This window comes from Vespula pensylvanica, chromosome 17, assembly GCF_014466175.1.
Source record: "Vespula pensylvanica isolate Volc-1 chromosome 17, ASM1446617v1, whole genome shotgun sequence".
Taxonomy (NCBI): Eukaryota; Metazoa; Arthropoda; class Insecta; order Hymenoptera; family Vespidae; genus Vespula; species Vespula pensylvanica.
The window spans coordinates 1,420,501-1,440,228 of NC_057701.1; the positions used below are offsets into that span (position 1 = coordinate 1,420,501).

Genomic DNA, 19,728 nt, shown 5'->3' on the forward strand with positions numbered 1-19,728 from the left:
GCAGATCTGTAGGGAAATAATGCAAAAAATAGGAGAAAAAGAATAGACGCGATATGTGTAGTCATCACTTTTATTTTCACTAATATATCTTCTTCAGTACCATTCTCACAATTGACGAATAATGCACCACAGAAAACACACTTTAAGGAATCGAGTGATATACTGGAAAATAATGTATCTTAAAAAATAAATATTAATTAGCCGTAATTAAGAGAAGAACGACGCAGATCTGTTACGAGTTAATAGCATTAACTTCGATGGTAAAAAGGTTCTCATCCTGCACGTACATTACGCCACCTTCATTAATGTCGTTTGAAATGAACAATTTCTCGATCTAATAAACGAAAACACAAAATTTTTATAAATACGATATAAAATTATACGAACCATCGAAATAATTCACAAACATTCTATAATCACGTAATTTGAAGAGAAAAGTAAAATCTATAAAGAAATAATGCTAAAAAATACGAAAAAAAGAAAAGATGCAATATGCAGTTACCACTTTTTTTTCATTAATATTTCTTTTTCAGTACTACTGTTACAATTGACGAATAATGCACCATAGAATACACACTTTTAGGAATCGAGTGATATACTGGAAGATAATGTATCTTAAAAAACAAATACTAATTACTCGTAATTAAGGGAAAAAGACGCGAATTTGCTCGTGAATTGGTAACATTGACTTCGGTGGTAAAAAGATTCTCATCCTGCACGTACTTCACGTAACACTGATAATCATAATTTATCGATCTAGTTTATTGATCCAAACTATTAAAACTAATGGAGGAACAAAAAGAAATAAGACTGGATTGAAGAAGAAAAATGAATTTAAATGCATGGCAAATTCTAATCTCAGGAACGTAGGTACAACAAAGGTCAAACTCAAATCACTACATTATTTTAATAAATAATATTGTCCAATTTATATTATTGCAACATAGATGATGTTTTATGCAAGTATTTCTTAGAGAGAGAGAGGGAGAAGGTTTCTATGCATTCGACAAATTTTGTAGGTAGTTTGGATAACGCGACAACGACTTGAATAGTAAAGCAAAGAGGGTGAAGGAGTGAGAGAGAGAGAGAGAGAGAGAGAGAGAGAAGAGGAACGAGAGAAAGATAGACCGAGTAAAGAGAGAGAGTGGGACAGAGTGAGAGAGTGAAAGAGAGAGAGAGAGAGAGCTCGTCCGAAGTCACGTGCGCTTGCCATTTTGCTCCCTGTCGTAGCAACAACTCGCGTTAATAAAATACCCGCAAGAATTTAAGATTACAAAGTGGCGTTGGACTGGGTTGGGGGGGTTTGGGTGTGCGAACTCGTATCCGTTAACAAGCACAGAATTATTAAGTACCGGCTGTGTTTAAAAAGGGGAGTTATCATCGAGTAAGCCGCTCACGTGGTGAATAACGATCATTCTTTCTCTTTCTCTTTCTCTCTCTTAGCTTTTCCTATCTTCTATAAACGAAACTAACCTCACTTATTTTCCTTACTTTTCCGTAGGAGCAATAACGTTCGAAATTAGAGTCGTCTAAAATAGGAAACAATCTGTTCTGACTTGTATTTTACAAGAAAATTTATTGATGCGTATTCGTTATGAAATAAAAAATTCTTCAAAAGTAAATAAAACATTGCAGAAGCGTACGAATCTGTGTTAATGTTATTACAACAGTCTAATAGAAAGGAAAATTCGATAGAAGCCTTTTGAAACGTTTAAATAATGCAGCTTGAATAACGGATTTCAAGAAACAAGAGAAAATAGCGAAATATTTGCTTAAGTATTTCACCGAAATAAGGAGGACGTAAGTAAGTACGCTTTGCATCTTGCAATCTATTAACTCGACTTTCTTATTCCATTCTCCGTTCTTCTCGATCGATTCGGTGTGCTAGGACCTTCTTCTTGCAAATCCTTTCAAGGAGATTTTCCGTTTCCACTAGAGCTAGAGTCTCGAGTCGAGCTTTTCGTTCGGTCAGATATACAATAAAAACGAAGCTAGTTTTAAAAGTGTTCTGGTCGACAATGATAACGTACCTTCTTCCTTTCTTCTACGTATTTTCTTTGAACTGACCAATCGAACGTGTATCGTATATTTATTTAAAGAATATTTACTTCTTCGGGAAAAAAAAGATCGAAATGCTTTTCCATCTTTCATCATATATGTAAACGTAATTTAATTGAAAAATCCTCTTACTTTGTGCAGTACAAAAAAACAAAAAAAGAGAAAGAAGAAGAGAAGAAAAAAAAAAGTATATACTAAAAGAGAGTTTCCAAACATAGAGAAGTAAACAGTAGTATAGAGTCCGTTGCGTATTTACCGGTTACCGGCCACTTTACTGCCATACTTTCGTATTTCCCGTTTGTACGGCCATTACGCGAACGCGGGAAACTTTAAATCCCTTTCATAAAAGTTACAAGTCATATGGGAGAAAAAGTTCTAGTTGGTCGTAACAAGTACGATGACTGTTTATTCTCGAATTAGCTTGCGAACAAGTAAGTTTTTTTCAAAATAAAAATCTAAATCTCTGTTGGAAAGTAATTAACATAAGGTATTCTCTTATTAATTAATTCTTTGAAATGACTTAGATTTTTAGAATATTCTACGATGAAAATGAAAAACCAAAGATATATTTGATATAAAAACTAGAATACAAAAATGTGACAAATTGACGGTGAGAAAATTCTCTTTCTCTCTCCCTCTCTCTCTCTCCCTCCCTCCCTTCCTCCCTCTCTCCCTCTCTCTCTCTCCCTCCTTTCCTCCCCCCTTCTCCCTTTCTCTCTGTCTCTCTCATTCACTTTATCTTTCAACCCGCTTCATCGAAAACGTAGAGAGAATGATTCGGAGTTAACACGCTATGAGGAAAATATTCTCAACTACACGTGCGATAGAACGTTGAATTTTACTGGCGTACGACGAGCGAGAAACCCACCCATTCGGTATCCGTCCTGTGGTGGAATTATTTATATTTACACCGATTTTACATCCGAGCCGGAAGCATGCTCGGCATGGATTGAGCATGCGGATACGCGAACAGTGAAATCGACAGAATTTCAGGACGCTGTGGTCCTCTCGCGTGCACGAGCTTCTACATACATACTATGTTGCTTATGCACCAATGGATACGAATTTTACATTCTTACTTTCCTTTGGGATCAACGTGGATACGATGAAATCCTCAGGGACAATCTGATCTCTCTGACGTAGAAAATTAACAAAAATTACTAAAGTTTGTGATTTTTTAGGATCGAATAAAAAATATTTTCGTTTCCTGTAAAACTATAGTACGAAGAGGTAATGCTGTTTCAAATGTATATACATATATATATATATATATTTATATATTAATTATTTTCAAATATTTCTAGGTTACGCAAAAAGGCGACATCTCGTTAAGTCGAAAACGAATATCGTTATATCTCGATGATTTCATTAAATTAGTTAACGACTAGCAAAGATTCATTCGTATATGCATGTATTTGGATATAGACGATCCGATTTAAAAATCAACCAGTAATGCACAGGAATCGTGAAAGTATTAATCACGTAGAGAGATATACTCTATCGTTGAAACGGCAACCGAAATGTGGTAAATGCCTTCTGAACTGAAAACCGATGCTTTCGTTCCAATTAGCCAGAATAATGACTAATGTCGATGCGTAAAAGACAACACAATTTTATGTACGTATATATGTACGTAACTTATGTACACACAACTACTATCTCTCTCTCTTTACCTCGTACGTTTCATATTTCGTTCTATTCGATGAACGATGAAAAGAACAAAGCGATATCAAGAGAGCGTTTGAGAGGTTTGTTTTGAAAGAAATGAAATGAAAAAATGGGTAAACAATTAGGCAAGATAAGAGACGTATCGAATACTTGTGTTTTGATAGAGTTTCGTACATCAATGTCACGGAAAGTAATACGTTACTGATTACAAAGTTAAAGGAGATCATGCGAAGCACACAACTTTTCAACGGACACGTCGCTCATATTAAATTTTCCTCGAACATGAACGAACCACGTTACACGCTCGCAAAGTATATACATTTTCAATGACGGACAAGTTATAACGAGTTATAACTACTACTCGCGAACAGTTCCCAAGGCACGATTACATAGAAACGTTGAATAGCTTTAGCTTCGGGAGCAAGGTTAAATGAGTAGGATATTTATTCCCACCTTTCAACAAATTACCAAGCCTGAATAGGCATCTAAAGTCATTAACAGCAATTGAATAAATTCAATCGTTAATTACAATTTCTAACCGAGGAATTCAATCAAATCGATTAATAATTATAATTAATTGTTGCCTCATCAAATCTATCAAATCTTTGTAAAAAAGAAGCATTACCGAGGGAGATAATTAATCGAAGCGATGTTATTTAAGATCGCATAAATTAATTCGTACGATAGAGAATATACTATACTTTGTTCTTACAGCACACAATCTGAAAATACAACAAGCGTGTACCACTGACCTTCTTTCTCAACAGTGATCGGAATCGAAGCTACAAAGGATATATTTCATTGTTCGTTCGCAAAGCCGATTCCGGCAAATCATACATATATAGCTTGTATATCGCGTATTCATAACAGAACTGCGTATGTGCGTAAATAAACGAGAGCAAGTGTAACCGATATGGATACAGTTCGAGATGGAAACAAAACAAGTTAAAAAAAAAAAAAAAAAAAAAGGAAAAATAAGTAAATAAAATTAGAACGCGTTGAATTTCTATCGAAACTTCCATTTTCCGCTTATCTTTGTCTGCAATCAGATCGGACTGAAATTTTTATTAATTAGAGAACTTGATAACAGTATATAGATCAATTATACTTTGATTCGATAACTCACGTTAATTTAGTGACGTATATGCGTACGATAATACGACTAATGTATTTTTTTTTGTAATATTGAAAAGTATTATGATGCATCGAAATATAAAAGTAAAACATTCAAGAAAGCGTATTAATAAATGGAATGATATATACATTGATCTTACAAAAAAAAGGAACGAAAATAGGATTAACTTTAATAAGCATGATTTCGCGCACATCGTAAAATAATTCGTTGTGAAATACTTGTTTATAATTAACGCAGTGGATTAGCGAATATAGTAAATAATAGGTAGTTAGATAAATTATGATTTGTAATGATACTAAGAGTATCACATTGAAATTATTCGCTGACTCTTTTTGGATAATTCGTAAAACTATACTTATACAATGTCTAATTTATCTCAATACGTTAAAATTTGTCGAACCTAACGAGATGTGTCATGTTAAATAGCTTTAAATGACATATTCGAGATAAATGTGTAGATAAATAAAATGATGCTGCATAAGCAAGCAAGCTAATTATGCGCGTACGTATGTACGTTCGTTCGTTCGTTCATTCGTTGCTTCGAATAGATATAAATTTGTCATTAACTTATTTACCACGAGCTAATCCTATATAATAATCCTACGATATATAACGACCTATGAGCTTTTGACTTTTACCCTTAACAATTACTACAGTTAATAATGTATGAACGAGAGCTAATATTATCATCGACTATAGAGAAGAGAAAACGCCAGAGATACATATAGATTATGTACATATTTCCCATGTAGATAAAATTGATACTTGAATACTTGCTGTTGAAAGCATTTATTAATTACCAAATTTTCTAAGTATAGAAAACGATTAATCATCAATTTTCTGACCGAACGTAAAATGATTATTACATATGATTTCACTATTTGTAATTATTCAAATAATATATTATGGATATATTTCCACTTCATTTTTTTTGAGAATCAATATTATTCGTTAGATGGATTGCTACAGATCATATATTTTAATACAAATGTATCATTGAAGTGATCAATTTCCATTTCAAATTACCCGCCAATTTCAAAGTTTTACGAATAGCTGCCGGTAATGAAAAACTATTCGTTGATAAAACAGATCTCTATACAAAGAAAGAGCATGCAAAGTGTAATTCTATTATACCGATTGATTCAAAAGAATTCGTTAGAGTAATTCGCAAAAAATAATGTGGAGACGAACGAAACTCGCCTAAATATCGCCATTATACTTTTCAGTAATTCTCTATTTTCTTTCTGAATTTATGCGATGTTTATAATGCAAGAATAATATTGATATTCTTTCGTATTCTTATAGAATATGCATTGTGTCAAGTAGTCTCACATTTAAATGCATCTACGACGACGATTGAATATTGCATAAAAATTTATAAAGAATTAGTGATTCGAGAGAATGTGAAGCAGTTATAACTGAATAATAAAATTTAACGCACAGCTGAGCTTTGATTAATATTTTTTAACAGTTTCATTGTATCACAACGTTTTGTAATATTTGATGAAGTCGTTAAAATTAACCTAATCTTCTCAGGCTTAAGTGAGTTAGTTATGCATTATATAGTAAAATTCAAATGGATTCGAAGGTGAAACCGTGTAGGTCATTACCACCTATGGTCGAAGGCAAAATTCACGGTTACTTATGGCTGATTATAGACGAAGTTATTTGGTATAAAAATAATCCTGAAAATATCACAGTGTTAGCTTCTTGGTGGGGTGAACAGGATAATGCTAAATTCAGGTAAATTATTAATTATAATACATAGAATAAGAGATTGCTGTTTATTTTGCAATGATAAATTTTTCAAGAAAATATCAAACTCATCAAATCACTATATTATTAATCTTCTATTTTTTTAGACCTATTGACATTAGAACAATTACAATAAGGCCTAGTCAAGATACAGCTCAAATATATAGTATCAGAACGAATAGCAATCTATTTAAGGAATATATTAAAAATTGCGAAACTATAGAATTAGTTATAATTGATGAAGAGGTAAATCAAATCATAGGAACATCTGAAGTCAATGAATTACTAGATATTTTTGAACAGAAACCTTTTTTTAAATATTTTCCAATATTAGATAAAAATAGAAGTCAAATAGGAGAAGTGCATGTTGGAATAAAATTTAATTTAAATGCATCAAAAGCTACAACTATGCATTTGAAAGCACATAAACTTCAAAAAAAACAAACTAAGAACAAGATCTTGCTTTCTGACCCTGATGCAAATTCACAATGCAAAGAATTAAGAATTCATGATATTTCATTAAGCGAAAGATTTGGTAATACTAACGAAGATGGATCGAATGCACCTGTTGAGATAGATTCAAAAGATATTTATAGATCTATTTTAAAAACTAAAAGGGCCAAGTTCCAAGAACCTTTGCACAATTGTAATGCGGCAGTAACTGATAAACTCGTTGCCCAAGTTGTTGCTAGAGCACAAAAACTTAGAGGAGCTATATTAAAAGAAACTTACAATGAAGATCCTCTGGCATTAAGCGACACTGGTCTGAGTAATAGTTTTCTTAATGATGTTCCTGTTGAAAAAGAAGCAAAATTATATGAATATTTTTTAGGCAAAGAAATGAGTGTTTCCGATGAACGTAAAGCATTAAATACTTTAAGATCAACATCACCAACACCTAGTTTAATTGATTTAGCATCAGAAGCTATTACTTCTTCCCAATCTAATAATGTACCAATTACTGATAATAAAACATCTCTAAATACATCTAATTCAATGATAATAGAATCATTAACGAAGTGTTTATCTCAGGATAAACAAAATGGTATGTATTGAATATATATTTTTGTTAAATATTATTAATAGATTATTGTGTTATATAAAAAAATAATTATTTTATTATCACTTTTTAGAAATGTCTCCATTGGATCATATTGATAGTATACGAATTTTTATTGACTCATTCATATTAAATCCTGCAGGTTACCGTCGTGTTAAATCATCCTGTGTATCGCGTAAGTGAACTCAATACTGTATGTTATCAAAAATTATATTCAAAATTAAAGTATAGATTAAATATTTTATAGGTAATGATAATACACTATTATCTATAACATATTTTGTACAATATAATACTACTTTTAAACCCACTACACAAGCGAATCATAAACTAATAAGAGATGATAAATCAGTAAGAATATCTTCTAAACGTAAATCGGGACAAGGTAATAATACTATTATAGTATTCATTCACCAATAACTTATACTAATTGCTAATATACTATCAATATATTTTTTTTATAGTAATTCATTTTGATCATGAAAGGATATATAACATACCTAAATTTAATATACATCAAGATTTTCCATTATGTTTCAAAATTCTGTCACGACATCTTAATCAGAAATCACCAACTGAATTAGGTTCGGGTATGATGTATATTAGTGACATTGTAAAAACAGAAAATTTGAGTTTGTCACAGAGATTAGCTGTGATTAATAAAGGTATTAAAATAGGAGAGTTAAAAGTTACTACAGAATTAGGATGTGATTCAGTCCATTTTGGAAAACAATACATTGGTAAATTTGAAGAAAAATAAATGTGATATTGAAATATATATTTTGCTATATTTTGATATTTTTACACAGAAGCTGTAATGTCTGGAAAGGAAAATATTCCTGTATTAAATGTGAGATCTTTATTAAATACAAATATTGATAGATGCAAAACTGCAACAGGAACACAGTCTAAAACAAGTAATAGTGTTTCATCTTCTTCAACAAAAAGAATAGAATGTTTACACATGGATAATACCAATAATATGATTACTAGAAAAGATGCATCAGAACATACAAACCAAAATATTGATGATAGAAAAGTGGATATAGCAGAGCCAGATAATAAGAATCATAATAATGTAAAAAATTTTCGTAAACTTTTCACTTTCAAGTTGTTCTATGTATAGTTACGTATTAAAATTTGCAGATTTTACTTCATGGACTAATATACATAGCAGAAGGTAAAGATTTATTGGAATTAAATACATTCTTAATATGTAGAGCATTTTGGTTGCAAGACAAAGGTACAAGTCAATTATGCAGTAACACACGAAACCCGTATTATCATTTTTGCCAAGTATGTTCTTATATATATTTTATACAAAATTCTTTTCATATTCAATTTTTTTTTTTTTTTTTTTTTTTTTTTTATTACATCATTTATATATTTCTTTTCTTTTTTGCAGTTAGTACCTTTAATTTATGGCAATGCATTACTAGAACGAATTAAAGATAATTATATAATTGTAGAAGTATACTATAAAAATTCTGTAGGAATGAATAATCTATTGGGAATCGCAAAATTACCTGTGCATCAATTATACATTGCTTATAGGGATCCAGTTGTATTACCACATTTATTATCATCTAAAGTATGTATTATGTATTATATATCAAATTTTCATTTTCAAATTGATATTATCAGAAAAACAAAAAAATTGAAATTATATAATTATCTTTCCAGTATCCTATAATAAGTGTAGATGAATGGGTATCAATCAATAATCCGGTTACTAGTCAATCATGTGGACAACTACTTGCATTAGTTGCTCTTGGAACTGCTGAACAAATAGCACTTTTAGAAATGTCACGAGGTCTTAGATGTCAAACTGTAGTACCGCAGGCAATACGTGATTATTCATATAATTATAATGATCACAGAAAACAAACAGATAACACAAATGAAATAATGAGAACTGCTGATCTTAATATGCAATTAAATAGTGAAATATCTCAGTATAAAGATAATTATATGCATCGTATAGATGATGTTGGAAATAATTCTAACACAATTAATTTTAAAACTCAAGAAAGTCAAACAGATATTTCAATTCTTAAAGAATCAAAGTCTGCATCTAGTAACTTACCTCAGGATGGTGTTTTAAATTCAGAGCGATTAGTTTTACATACGTTAGTAGACCGATTAGCACATGCATTAAATGTTACGAAAACTATGAATCAAGCAGCTCAAACTGAACAAGAAATGGATAGAAAAAAACAGACAGATATTGAAGAGCAGTCATGCATAAACTCTTTACGTTGTAACAGTATATCAGATGATAGTAATAGTGACAGTCCTGGGAACAATCTTTATTTACCTACTGAAATGTACAGAAGTGTCGGTGTCGGAGCCGAATTCGATGAACCAATAAAACAAGGACCAAGTGGTACTTACAATAACACTTATTACTATCCACCAACCCATGTACAAAATTTAGAAAGCAAAACCATCATTTTAAACAGTGATGAAAGCTTTTTTAGAGCACTTATTGAAATTGAATGTGCATTACATTTACCAAAAGTAGAGAAACTTAATGAGAGTATAGAACCAACTACTTACGTGACTTTTCAAACTACTCAGACTGATTCTACGAATCAATTACAATCGTATATGATAACAAATGTTTATCCACATAGTTGTAATCCAAGATGGGAATGGAAATGTGATACAAAACTATCAACAGAATTACTAACACATGTATGTATGTTATACTTAGCTTGAACAATAAAGTATATTAAAATTTATTCCATTATTTCTTTCAGGATGAAAAACGACTGATTTTAAAAGTTTGGCGTTTATTTAATCCAGATATAAGTACAGATATCGACATGGAAAGAGATATAGTAATTGGATTTTCTGCTATTGATGTGTCTATATTAACTACTGGTTTTCCATCTGTGTCAGGATGGTTTCATATCATGGATTTTACAGGAAAATGTAATGGTCAAATCAAGGTACATATTTTTTCATTTTATATTTGCATATACATGTGTATACATAAAGATCTCGAAGCTTCTCTTATATTTATTATATAATAAAATTTTAGGTAGGAATAACTCCTTTGGATAATATGTCAGGTTTTGTAAAATCATCTACATCAACGAGTACTACACAAATACCATTATGTGCTTCATCACGATCAAACGAATCTTCATTGTGCAGTCATAATGTATTTTTAAGTAATATAGAATCGAGTAATATCCAACAACCTCCACTAACAACTACATATAATACAATGAGTAGTTTTACTGAATGTGATAGTCACATAGGTCATCCCACAATAGATATTGCTCAAAGTTTTGAAGATATGTCTATGTCTTTTCTTTCTTCATCTTTAAAGTAAGTTACAAACAATGTGTATGTGTGTGTGTGTGTATACAGGGTGTTTCCTTTACCTTCATACCAAACGACATTGGTAAAAAGATTTTTCTGTTAAGTGTTCAGTCCTTCACGAAATAATTCAACATTGGGAGTTGAAGGAAATACTGTGTATATATAAAATCAAAAAGTATAAATAACAATAAAAATATTTAGATATAAATAATACTTAAATTTATTATTTTTCATAGGCAAAAATTGGCAGAGTTGGACGAAATTACGAAACGTCTGCAATCGCGTTTACATGATGTAACAAACACTGCTTTTGAAGATTATTTTGAAAATGACTTTGACTTGAACGAAATACATAGTGACAATGAAAATATTGATAATAAAAATACAGATTCTGTACTTCCTATGGCTCATATATCAGGTACACATGATACATGGCAAAATGCACCAAGTAATCATAATATACACATGCATATAAATAATGAATATAAACAATCAACCGAACGCATGAATGATAATTTAATAACAAATGTAAATGTATCCAATATCAGACCTACTTTGAATTCTGCTTCACAGTCCAATTTATTGAGTAATCATTATCAACAAGAATATCGTATACAAAATGATAATGCATCATACGACAATGAGGCTTATCCATTAAGAGGAACAAAAGTACACATAAATCATTTACTTGATAAACTTTCTTTAGAACATCCAGTGAAACCTTACATAGCACCTGGTTCATCAATGAGAAAAAATGTAATTGATTTATTAACAACTGTTCATAAAGATAATGCACAAAATAATAACAAACAGAATAAACATGAACTTATTAAGAAATCTACATCTGTACAAATAGAAAACAGGGATCAAAGTACTGAAACTTTATCGAATTGGATGACTAATAATACTGTTGCTCCAACAAATGCAATTGCAACTCTTAACAAAACTTTACTTACATCCCGCAATAAAATATCAACGGTTATACGAGAAGAGTTAGTTGCAGAAGAAAATAATGATACATTAAAAAATGACGACGAGTTGACAAATCTGCTCATTACTTCTAATGTTCGCCATATGGATTTAGATAACATTTTCAATCCACTTTTATATCAACATTTAGTGCCAGATCTTCAAGAATCAAACAGTGTATCACCAGAGACACAAGCGATAGAACAATTAGATACTCGGTATTCTAAAAGTTTTGGCACTGCCATAAATAATGGATTCAATGATATGCAAGATAAAGTAGAAACAATAGTTTTATCTCCAAATAAAAATATCAATGAAAAAGATAAAGATAAAATTCCAGAATCTGCTGGAAATACAGAGATCTTTAGACTTACACCCTCTGGTATTTCAGAAAATGTTGACGGTAATATTCATGTAACTGTTATTCATAATCCTAGTAATAATGATTTGATGGCAAGCAATAGTACAGAATCAACAACTACTATCTCTCTCAGCAAATCATCAATAAGACAAAGTGAAGCGGAAATAGATGAAAATAGTTATTATAATTCATCTGATATATCTGTTTCTGCTGCATCAAGACAAGCGCCAGATGGTGGAAATCCTATGGAAGACAGTTCGAAAATATTACCAAAAAAGCAAACAACTGATACATCAGATTTATCATCAAGCAGTTAAAATTTTATAGATGTACAAGGACATGAAATGATTCACTAGTATTGATCACGAATTTTAAATTTCTCAAAAAATACTGCATTTGCAATTTACTACTTTGTAATACTTTCTTTGTAACAAAAAAGTACAGGTGTGAATACGCACTATTATAATAATACGATTACATTATTATTAATCTCGAATACTTGCCAAATATGAACATGTAAGAGTAGGTATAAGATGACATTTAAAAATTGTCAAGAACGTCCTTTCTCTATTGACTGATTACCGTGTATACGTAATTATAATATCAGACAAAAATGTTAAATACTATCCATATTCTATCATTGGAAATATATCTATTATATTATTTGAAGTATTTATTATAAGTATTATAATTATATATCAATATTTTTATATCATCTTTGTGTAAATAAGATTGCATAATGTATAAATTGATGATTATATTATATGAAATTTATTATACATTATAAACTATAAATTAGATTAAAGATCATAGATTATAGATTACATTATATAAAGTTTATTTAAAAGTGAAATAAAATAAGTCTACTTACAATGCTTTGTCTATTGAGAAAGGCATACAAGTACAAAGATGCAGCATTTGATAAAATATTGAATTTAATTTTTTAAATAAGAAGTAAGATATGTTTCCTTAACTAGTCTTTGTTTTAAAAGTTTAGGATGTATTAACCAAATGTTGGCATCAGTTTCCTCATGCTGATGAATGTCTGAACAATCACGTACTCTCTAAAATAAAGATGCTTATAATATGAAATAATCCATATCAGAATAAGTAAAATACTTACAGAAAAATGATTTAGTTCTTCTCTTTTATACTTTGATTGTGTTTGAAATGCATCAGTCATGCATGGTCTACACAAGAAAATTTTATTGTTGCAATGCCAATAATCTCCTTCAGGTTTTTGTCCACAAATTTTACACACATCTGTATTATTACTACAACATTTAAATTGAACTCCAAGTCTCATCTTAACTCTACCACCAAAACTATGTTCAAATGCAATTTCTTTTTTCTCTATTGGTGTATATGTTCCTGGTCTGTAACAATGTAAAATGTAATGTATATGATTTGCTTATTCATTTTAAATTAATTAATTCTAATTAATTAGATTACCCAGGATTCACATTAGCAATAAAAGTAGTCCTTTTAGTAGAAGATGCAAAAGGAAATCTTGATTCTTTAATAGACTTGAAACTACTAACAATATTATAATTTGCAGGAGATGGAAAATCTTCACTACGTTCAATTTTATGCATTGTCCTAGTAATGCCGCCATATCCTTTCTTACTAATACTATGTGAACATGGCTATAATTAAACGAAAATATATATTATTTCTCCAAATAAATTAAGAAAGTTAATAGTATATTAAACTATGAACATGCTTTATTTTTGGCAGCAAGAAATGAATCCAGAACATTATATTTATTAGGAGCAATGTTTTCATAATTATCTTTTGTATAATATCTCATAAAAGAAGTCATGTCTCTTTTAGACATATCATGTGGACATCCAGAACCAAAACATATTTTTTGGCGTTCTTGTTTTTTAATTACATACTGAAAATCTTTGAAGGAGAATAATATTAATAATTAATTCAAATATTAATAATGCTATATGATTAATAAGATAAATAACATTTTAATAGCATACCTTCCATTTTTTTAAATTAAAAATTGATTTGTTTTTATTAGATATATTATAGCATGTAATAAAGAGCAGAATTAGGTTATGGAAATATATTATTATGGCAACGAGTAAAATAAGAACTATCAAAGTTCAAATACGAATTAGTAACCGAGAATTTCATATCGCATATTAATAATATCACTGACGTTGTTTGCATAATAAAAAAAAAATGTAAAGATTGAAAATTTAATTAAAGACAGCATGACATTTCTTTTTTCTGAATTGATATACTCTTTTTATGCTTAAAAATAAAATGTAATTGATATCAATTTAAAAAAAGTGGATCAACACAATCACACAATTATACAGCATAAGATTATAAGGAATAAAAATATAGAAAGAAACGTGGCCTAATAATAACACTAAGTTTTTAGATCAAATTTAATAATCTGAATACCGATTCGTTTGAATTTGGCGCGAAGAACATGTATCGTTAAAATGCGCATGCTCAAAAGTGATTACATACGTGACATTAACGCTGTTTTAGTCAAGTTCATAACTGTAAACACACTAATTCTTATTGCCAGAAATAATTAGATAAACATTTAGCGTGAAACACAAGCATTTAAAGATATGAAATATTTTCGATAAGAAATACTCGATAAAAGTACAATAGCAAATAATATAAAAGTATGGAAGTGGAAACAATAGCTCGGTTGGAATGTTGATCAACGTAGTATACCGGCTTCAGCTGGTCGATGGTGTTATTTGTACCGACGGTCCGTCCGTAGCCGTCTTCGCTTCGCGATGCGTCCACCGATGTGTGTTTCTGCACATGGCCGTGCCGCCCGTCAGGACTGTATATCGTTCCACGCTCTTTCGCACTTTACTACCGGTAAATGTCCCTTTCTTCATCGTATTTTTGGTTCACGTGAATTAGAAAAGTTTATTTAATCATTTGAATTGTGTAAAATATAAGTTATCTACCGATAAAAGTAAATTACAAGTTCTAAGTGCGTACCACGGCCGCATCCTTTTGGTATTGCCTTGTGAGAGACATAGTCAACATTTTCTCATACATGTTTATTCATATCGGAGCTTATTACGATTCGTGAGTCCGGTTGATGTTTTTCACCATTTCATTTTAATAAATTTTTCTTCAAATCTTCTCTCCTTGCAATGTCGTACTCAAGGACATGATGACAAACAAATCGGTGTCGCTATATAGAACAACGTATTCCCTACTACACACGCACACACTAGACTTATTTCCTTTGTTGTATACGATAAATTATTTACTATAATTCTTTAACTATTTAATCCTGAATACACTTTTTTATAATTTCTGATCTTCACAACTTTGTCTTAATTTAATGTAACTTATACATTTTATTTTTTCATTTTTATTTTGATCGAAATAAACCTAATAAAAACATAATTTTAGTTTAGTATTGTTGCATCATAATATTTTAATAAAAACATAATATGTATGTATCATGACATTATGTATATAATCAAACAAATATTTTCTATGTAAACTCTAAAAAATTTAATTTATTTTCAGTGTATAATAGTAAACTATTACTATGGTGTAATTATTTATTTTTTACAGAATACTATCTATTGATCTTAGAAGAATTATACGATATATCGCATCCACCATGACTACATCATCAGAAGATGTTTTAATGCAAGTGGGACAAGTACGCTATAAGAAAGGAGATGGTACTTTATATGTTATGAATGAACGAATAGCTTGGATGCTCGATAATAGGGATACTGTATCTGTCAGTCACAAATATGCTGACATTAAATGTAAGAATTTAAACATTTTTGTAATTAATAAATTAATGTTTAATAAATGAATAGTAAAAATCAAGGTGCTGTATCTCTAATGAATTTATCATTATTATATTAGTAATTAAATTATATATTGTTTGTTCAAATCAATGTCAAAATTTTTAGAATATGAACATTTTTTCAATATGGAAAATATTTTGTATACTTACTAAATGTATGCTTTTCAAAACTTTGATATTATATTTTATGATGTAATATAAATATATATATATTTATTTATGTATACACACATACACACATATATATATATATATACATATTTCTTTCAATAAATTATTCATTTAAAAGATAAATAATAAATATAAAATATAATTTTTAATGATTTATGTTTTTAGTACAAAAGATATCACCTGAAGGGAAATCAAAAATACAGCTACAAGTGGTTCTACATGATGGATCCTCGTCTACATTTCATTTTGTAAATCGTAATGGACAAGAAGCACAAATTAAGGATCGAGATGATGTCAAAGAATTACTTCAGCAACTATTACCAAAATTTAAAAGAAAAGTAAACAAAGAATTAGAAGAAAAAAACAGGTAGTTACTTGTATTTATTTTTATTTGCTAATATTTCAATAAATAAAGTAATATTTATTAACCTTAAATATAGTAATATATATTATGCTATTATTTACTGTAATATTTCATATAGTAATTTTATTTTTTAGAATGTTACAAGAAAATCCTGTCTTGTTACAATTATATCGTGATTTAGTAATACCACAAGTTATTACTTCTGAAGAATTTTGGACTCAACATGCTGCAGAATATACACGTGCTAAAAAAGTCCAACGTCAAGAGATTGGTGTCAATGGTGCTTTTCTAGTAAGACAGTTTATTATTATACTATTTATCGTTTATTATGTTCGAAATAGAAGAATACATATTTTTCTTACAATTACAAACGATTATTTTTTTAATGTTTAGGCTGATATTAAACCACAGACCGATGGTTGTAATGGACTGAAGTATAATCTAACTATAGATGTTATAGAATGTATATTTAAAACTTATCCAGCAGTCAAGAGAAAACATCAAGAAAACGTGCCTCATAAAATGACGGAAGCAGATTTCTGGACAAAATTCTTTCAGTCTCATTATTTTCATCGTGATCGTATCAATGCAGGGACCAAGGATCTATTTACCGAATGTGCCAAGATAGATGATCAAGAACTTAAGAAAGATATTCAATCTGGAATAAATGATCCTCTGGTTGATATAACTTCCTTTGAGGATCAAACATTAGATGAAAATTATGGAAGTGGCTTAAGTAAATCGGACAAAACTTCAGGGAATATTGTTCATCAAAGTATGATCAAAAGATTTAATCAGCATAGTATTATGGTTTTGAAAGCTAGCACCACTAAACAATCTGCACAAAATTCTCAACCACAATTAAATGGATCAACTCCATCTGTAAGCAAAGCTTCCACCAATGATCAACCAGATATCCAGCCAAAGAATAAAAAAGTAAGAATGTTCTTTTTTTTGTCTCTATATACTTTATAACATTCATTTTAAAAAACCTTAAATTTTCATATATCTTATTTTTTTACAGCTTAGAATACAAGAGAAATTAATTTACGATGACCTCGATGCTAGTTGTGACTCAAATACAAATAATGGTGCGCCATTACGTTTAACACATGTAGATAGGTATTTACATGGGCCTGTGCCAGGATATGGAATGACAGAAGCACCCTCAGATGAACTTTTAATGGCAGTAAATCAATTACAAAAAGAAGCAACTTCTTGGATTTCAGGAAATGGTTTACCAAGACAAGCTCCTACTTCATTAGTAAGTCCAGCTGCAGCTGTATCAGCTTTAGGAGAATTGACACCTGGTGGATCTCTTATGAAAAGCTTTAGAGAAGAAAGTCTTGGACGTAAATATATATATACGTATATATATATTGGCTATTTTATAATTAAATCTATAAAATAAATTTATATGAATTGTTTGATTATTTATTGCAGAGTTAATACCAAAGGATTTGGAAACAGAATTACGTAATGTATATGTTTGTATATGTCAATTATTAAGGCACTTTTGGAGAAGTTTCCCACCTACAACACCACAACTTGAAGAGAAAGCAATTAGGATGCATGAAGCCTTACATAGATTTCATTCGGTTAAACTTAAGCCATTTGAAGTATGTATAATTTACATTATTTGTATATTTTTCATTTTAATGCAATATATTTTTTCATATGTTATATTTTAGGATCGTGTTCAAAGAGAATTTTCTGCAGTTAGTCAACATTTAACCAGTCATTTAAATCAATTATTGAATACTGCATATAGAAAATTTGCACTATGGCAACAACGTAAAATGCAAATGAGGTAGCCATCCATCAATATGTTCTAAAATAAAATACAACACAAATAAAACAGAGCAATACCAATCATCCTACATATATTGCATTTTATAATGTTACCGTAATTAGGTATTGATATGGATGTATTTCACAAAAACCAAAGCCAAGTTGAGTTACACATCCTATGCTGCCAAGCATTGTTTGTTTATTTATTAATACTTAAATATGTTCTATATCATAAAACTGTCTTTACAAATTTTTCATTGGAAGTCAGGTCACAATAATTACCATCAATACATGTTTATTTTCATAATATGTAGTTTATAGGTTATTTATTTAATTTCTATAGATTATTAAGATAACTTACATGTATTGCATTATCAGTAAAAGGATATTAGTATTTTTAAGATCATTGGAAAGAACATCAATATTGTCAATGAAAAAAATGATTAAGTTATTTCCATCATACAAATTGCATTGACTTTTATTTATTTTAAATAAAAATTTATTGATGTTTCGACTTACAAAAATATCTAATAGTGAGAAATTATAAATGGAGGTTTTAGAATTTGTAAAATGCAAACGTTTTGCCAAGTACGAGTAATAAGAAAAATCTGATTATTGCAAGATATCAAAATTGGGATGAAACTGCCACTGCACAATTTAGAATAAAATATTTCTATTTTATATCATCACTTGGCTTAAAGAATATTTTTAATTTGTTATAATAAAAATATCCTGACACACTGTTGATTGTCTTTTTAATAAAATATATACTATAGATAATTCATATGAGAATATTCATAAGGAACTAAAAAAATATATTATTGCTATAATCCATAAGTTTTATAAGTTGTGTATACGGTTTTTTTTTCCATTGCAGTGGCTATGTGTTATCTGATATCTGCAATATGATCAACTAAGTGTCTTATTATTGAATTTTACTTTTTCTTTATACCATTACATAGATAAGATTTTTTTTTTATATAAAACTTAAATTTTTAAATTTATTAAACTTGTTTTCTTTCTCTACTATGTGGTAATAATTTGACATGACTTGTGCAAAAAATAATCATTATTACAATTGATAAAAAATTAATTTAAATTGCAAAGTAAAGTTTACTATTATTATAATTATTATTATTATTATTATCATAACGATTATAAATATATATTCTTACATTATCATTCTAATAAATGTTATTATTGTGAATTTGGTTTATGATGGATAATTATCTGAAAA

The 19,728-nt window shown here is 29.4% G+C and overlaps 3 protein-coding genes and 2 long non-coding RNA genes across 11 annotated transcripts; 4 read left to right on the forward strand and 1 right to left on the reverse strand.

Moving 5' to 3' along the window:
• The first annotated feature begins 1,127 nt into the window (after positions 1 to 1,127).
• LOC122635125 lies at positions 1,128 to 2,662 on the forward strand. Of its 3 annotated transcripts, XR_006328564.1 has the most exons (4): positions 1,128 to 1,400; positions 1,502 to 1,804; positions 2,200 to 2,489; positions 2,583 to 2,659. It is a non-coding gene; the product is annotated as an uncharacterized LOC122635125 (long non-coding RNA). The 3 variants fall into 3 exon arrangements; XR_006328562.1 differs by having other exon boundaries at positions 2,200 to 2,662; XR_006328563.1 differs by having other exon boundaries at positions 1,502 to 1,800; positions 2,200 to 2,662.
• A 112-nt stretch (positions 2,663 to 2,774) lies between these two features.
• Positions 2,775 to 5,408, forward strand: LOC122635124. The gene is made up of 2 exons (XR_006328561.1): positions 2,775 to 3,288; positions 3,363 to 5,408. It is a non-coding gene; the product is annotated as an uncharacterized LOC122635124 (long non-coding RNA).
• A 622-nt stretch (positions 5,409 to 6,030) lies between these two features.
• On the forward strand, positions 6,031 to 14,025 carry LOC122635032 (C2 domain-containing protein 3-like). 4 transcript variants are annotated; one of them, XM_043824741.1, is made up of 13 exons: positions 6,031 to 6,604; positions 6,724 to 7,379; positions 7,449 to 7,661; positions 7,750 to 7,851; positions 7,924 to 8,061; positions 8,141 to 8,416; positions 8,486 to 8,754; positions 8,823 to 8,972; positions 9,082 to 9,267; positions 9,360 to 10,373; positions 10,439 to 10,630; positions 10,723 to 11,015; positions 11,246 to 14,025. In XM_043824741.1, exons 1-13 carry the CDS (start codon positions 6,438 to 6,440, stop codon positions 12,654 to 12,656), a joined length of 5,067 nt encoding a protein of 1,688 aa, XP_043680676.1. In that variant the 5' UTR covers positions 6,031 to 6,437; the 3' UTR covers positions 12,657 to 14,025. The 4 variants fall into 4 exon arrangements, with proteins under 4 accessions (XP_043680676.1, XP_043680674.1, XP_043680675.1 ...); XM_043824740.1 differs by having other exon boundaries at positions 6,052 to 6,086; positions 6,167 to 6,604; positions 6,724 to 7,661; XM_043824739.1 differs by having other exon boundaries at positions 6,724 to 7,661.
• LOC122635034 lies at positions 13,161 to 14,564 on the reverse strand. Its single transcript, XM_043824746.1, has 5 exons — positions 14,331 to 14,564; positions 14,063 to 14,244; positions 13,792 to 13,985; positions 13,463 to 13,715; positions 13,161 to 13,403 (listed from the first exon to the last, which is right to left on the reverse strand). The coding sequence occupies exons 1-5, from the start codon at positions 14,335 to 14,337 to the stop codon at positions 13,275 to 13,277; spliced, it is 765 nt and encodes a 254-aa protein (XP_043680681.1). The 5' UTR covers positions 14,338 to 14,564; the 3' UTR covers positions 13,161 to 13,274.
• Positions 14,565 to 15,080: 516 nt separating this feature from the next.
• LOC122635033 (general transcription factor IIH subunit 1) lies at positions 15,081 to 19,567 on the forward strand. 2 transcript variants are annotated; one of them, XM_043824745.1, is made up of 8 exons: positions 15,081 to 15,201; positions 15,919 to 16,121; positions 16,502 to 16,703; positions 16,835 to 16,991; positions 17,094 to 17,636; positions 17,725 to 18,052; positions 18,144 to 18,319; positions 18,392 to 19,566. In XM_043824745.1, exons 2-8 carry the CDS (start codon positions 15,968 to 15,970, stop codon positions 18,512 to 18,514), a joined length of 1,683 nt encoding a protein of 560 aa, XP_043680680.1. In that variant the 5' UTR covers positions 15,081 to 15,201; positions 15,919 to 15,967; the 3' UTR covers positions 18,515 to 19,566. The 2 variants fall into 2 exon arrangements, with proteins under 2 accessions (XP_043680680.1, XP_043680679.1); XM_043824744.1 differs by lacking the exon at positions 15,081 to 15,201 and adding an exon at positions 15,208 to 15,417 and having other exon boundaries at positions 18,392 to 19,567.
• The last annotated feature ends 161 nt before the right edge of the window (positions 19,568 to 19,728 follow it).

What these genes read in the sequence shown, in the direction of transcription:
- LOC122635032 (XM_043824739.1), top strand. Translation starts at nt 6,438, where the DNA reads ATGGATTCGAAGGTGAAACCGTGTAGGTCATTACCACCTATGGTCGAA. An exon ending in CAGGATAATGCTAAATTCAG is followed by an intron (nt 6,605 to 6,723) that starts GTAAATTATTAA and finishes CTATTTTTTTAG; the next exon opens with ACCTATTGACATTAGAACAA. An exon ending in ATCTCAGGATAAACAAAATG is followed by an intron (nt 7,662 to 7,749) that starts GTATGTATTGAA and finishes ATCACTTTTTAG; the next exon opens with AAATGTCTCCATTGGATCAT.
- LOC122635034 (XM_043824746.1), bottom strand. An exon ending in TTCTTGCTGCCAAAAATAAA is followed by an intron (nt 13,986 to 14,062) that starts GCATGTTCATAG and finishes GTTTAATTATAG; the next exon opens with CCATGTTCACATAGTATTAG. An exon ending in AAGAACTAAATCATTTTTCT is followed by an intron (nt 13,404 to 13,462) that starts GTAAGTATTTTA and finishes TCTTTATTTTAG; the next exon opens with AGAGTACGTGATTGTTCAGA.
- LOC122635033 (XM_043824744.1), top strand. Translation starts at nt 15,386, where the DNA reads ATGTTTATTCATATCGGAGCTTATTACGATTC. An exon ending in GTGTCAATGGTGCTTTTCTA is followed by an intron (nt 16,992 to 17,093) that starts GTAAGACAGTTT and finishes TTTAATGTTTAG; the next exon opens with GCTGATATTAAACCACAGAC. An exon ending in TCCAGCCAAAGAATAAAAAA is followed by an intron (nt 17,637 to 17,724) that starts GTAAGAATGTTC and finishes ATTTTTTTACAG; the next exon opens with CTTAGAATACAAGAGAAATT.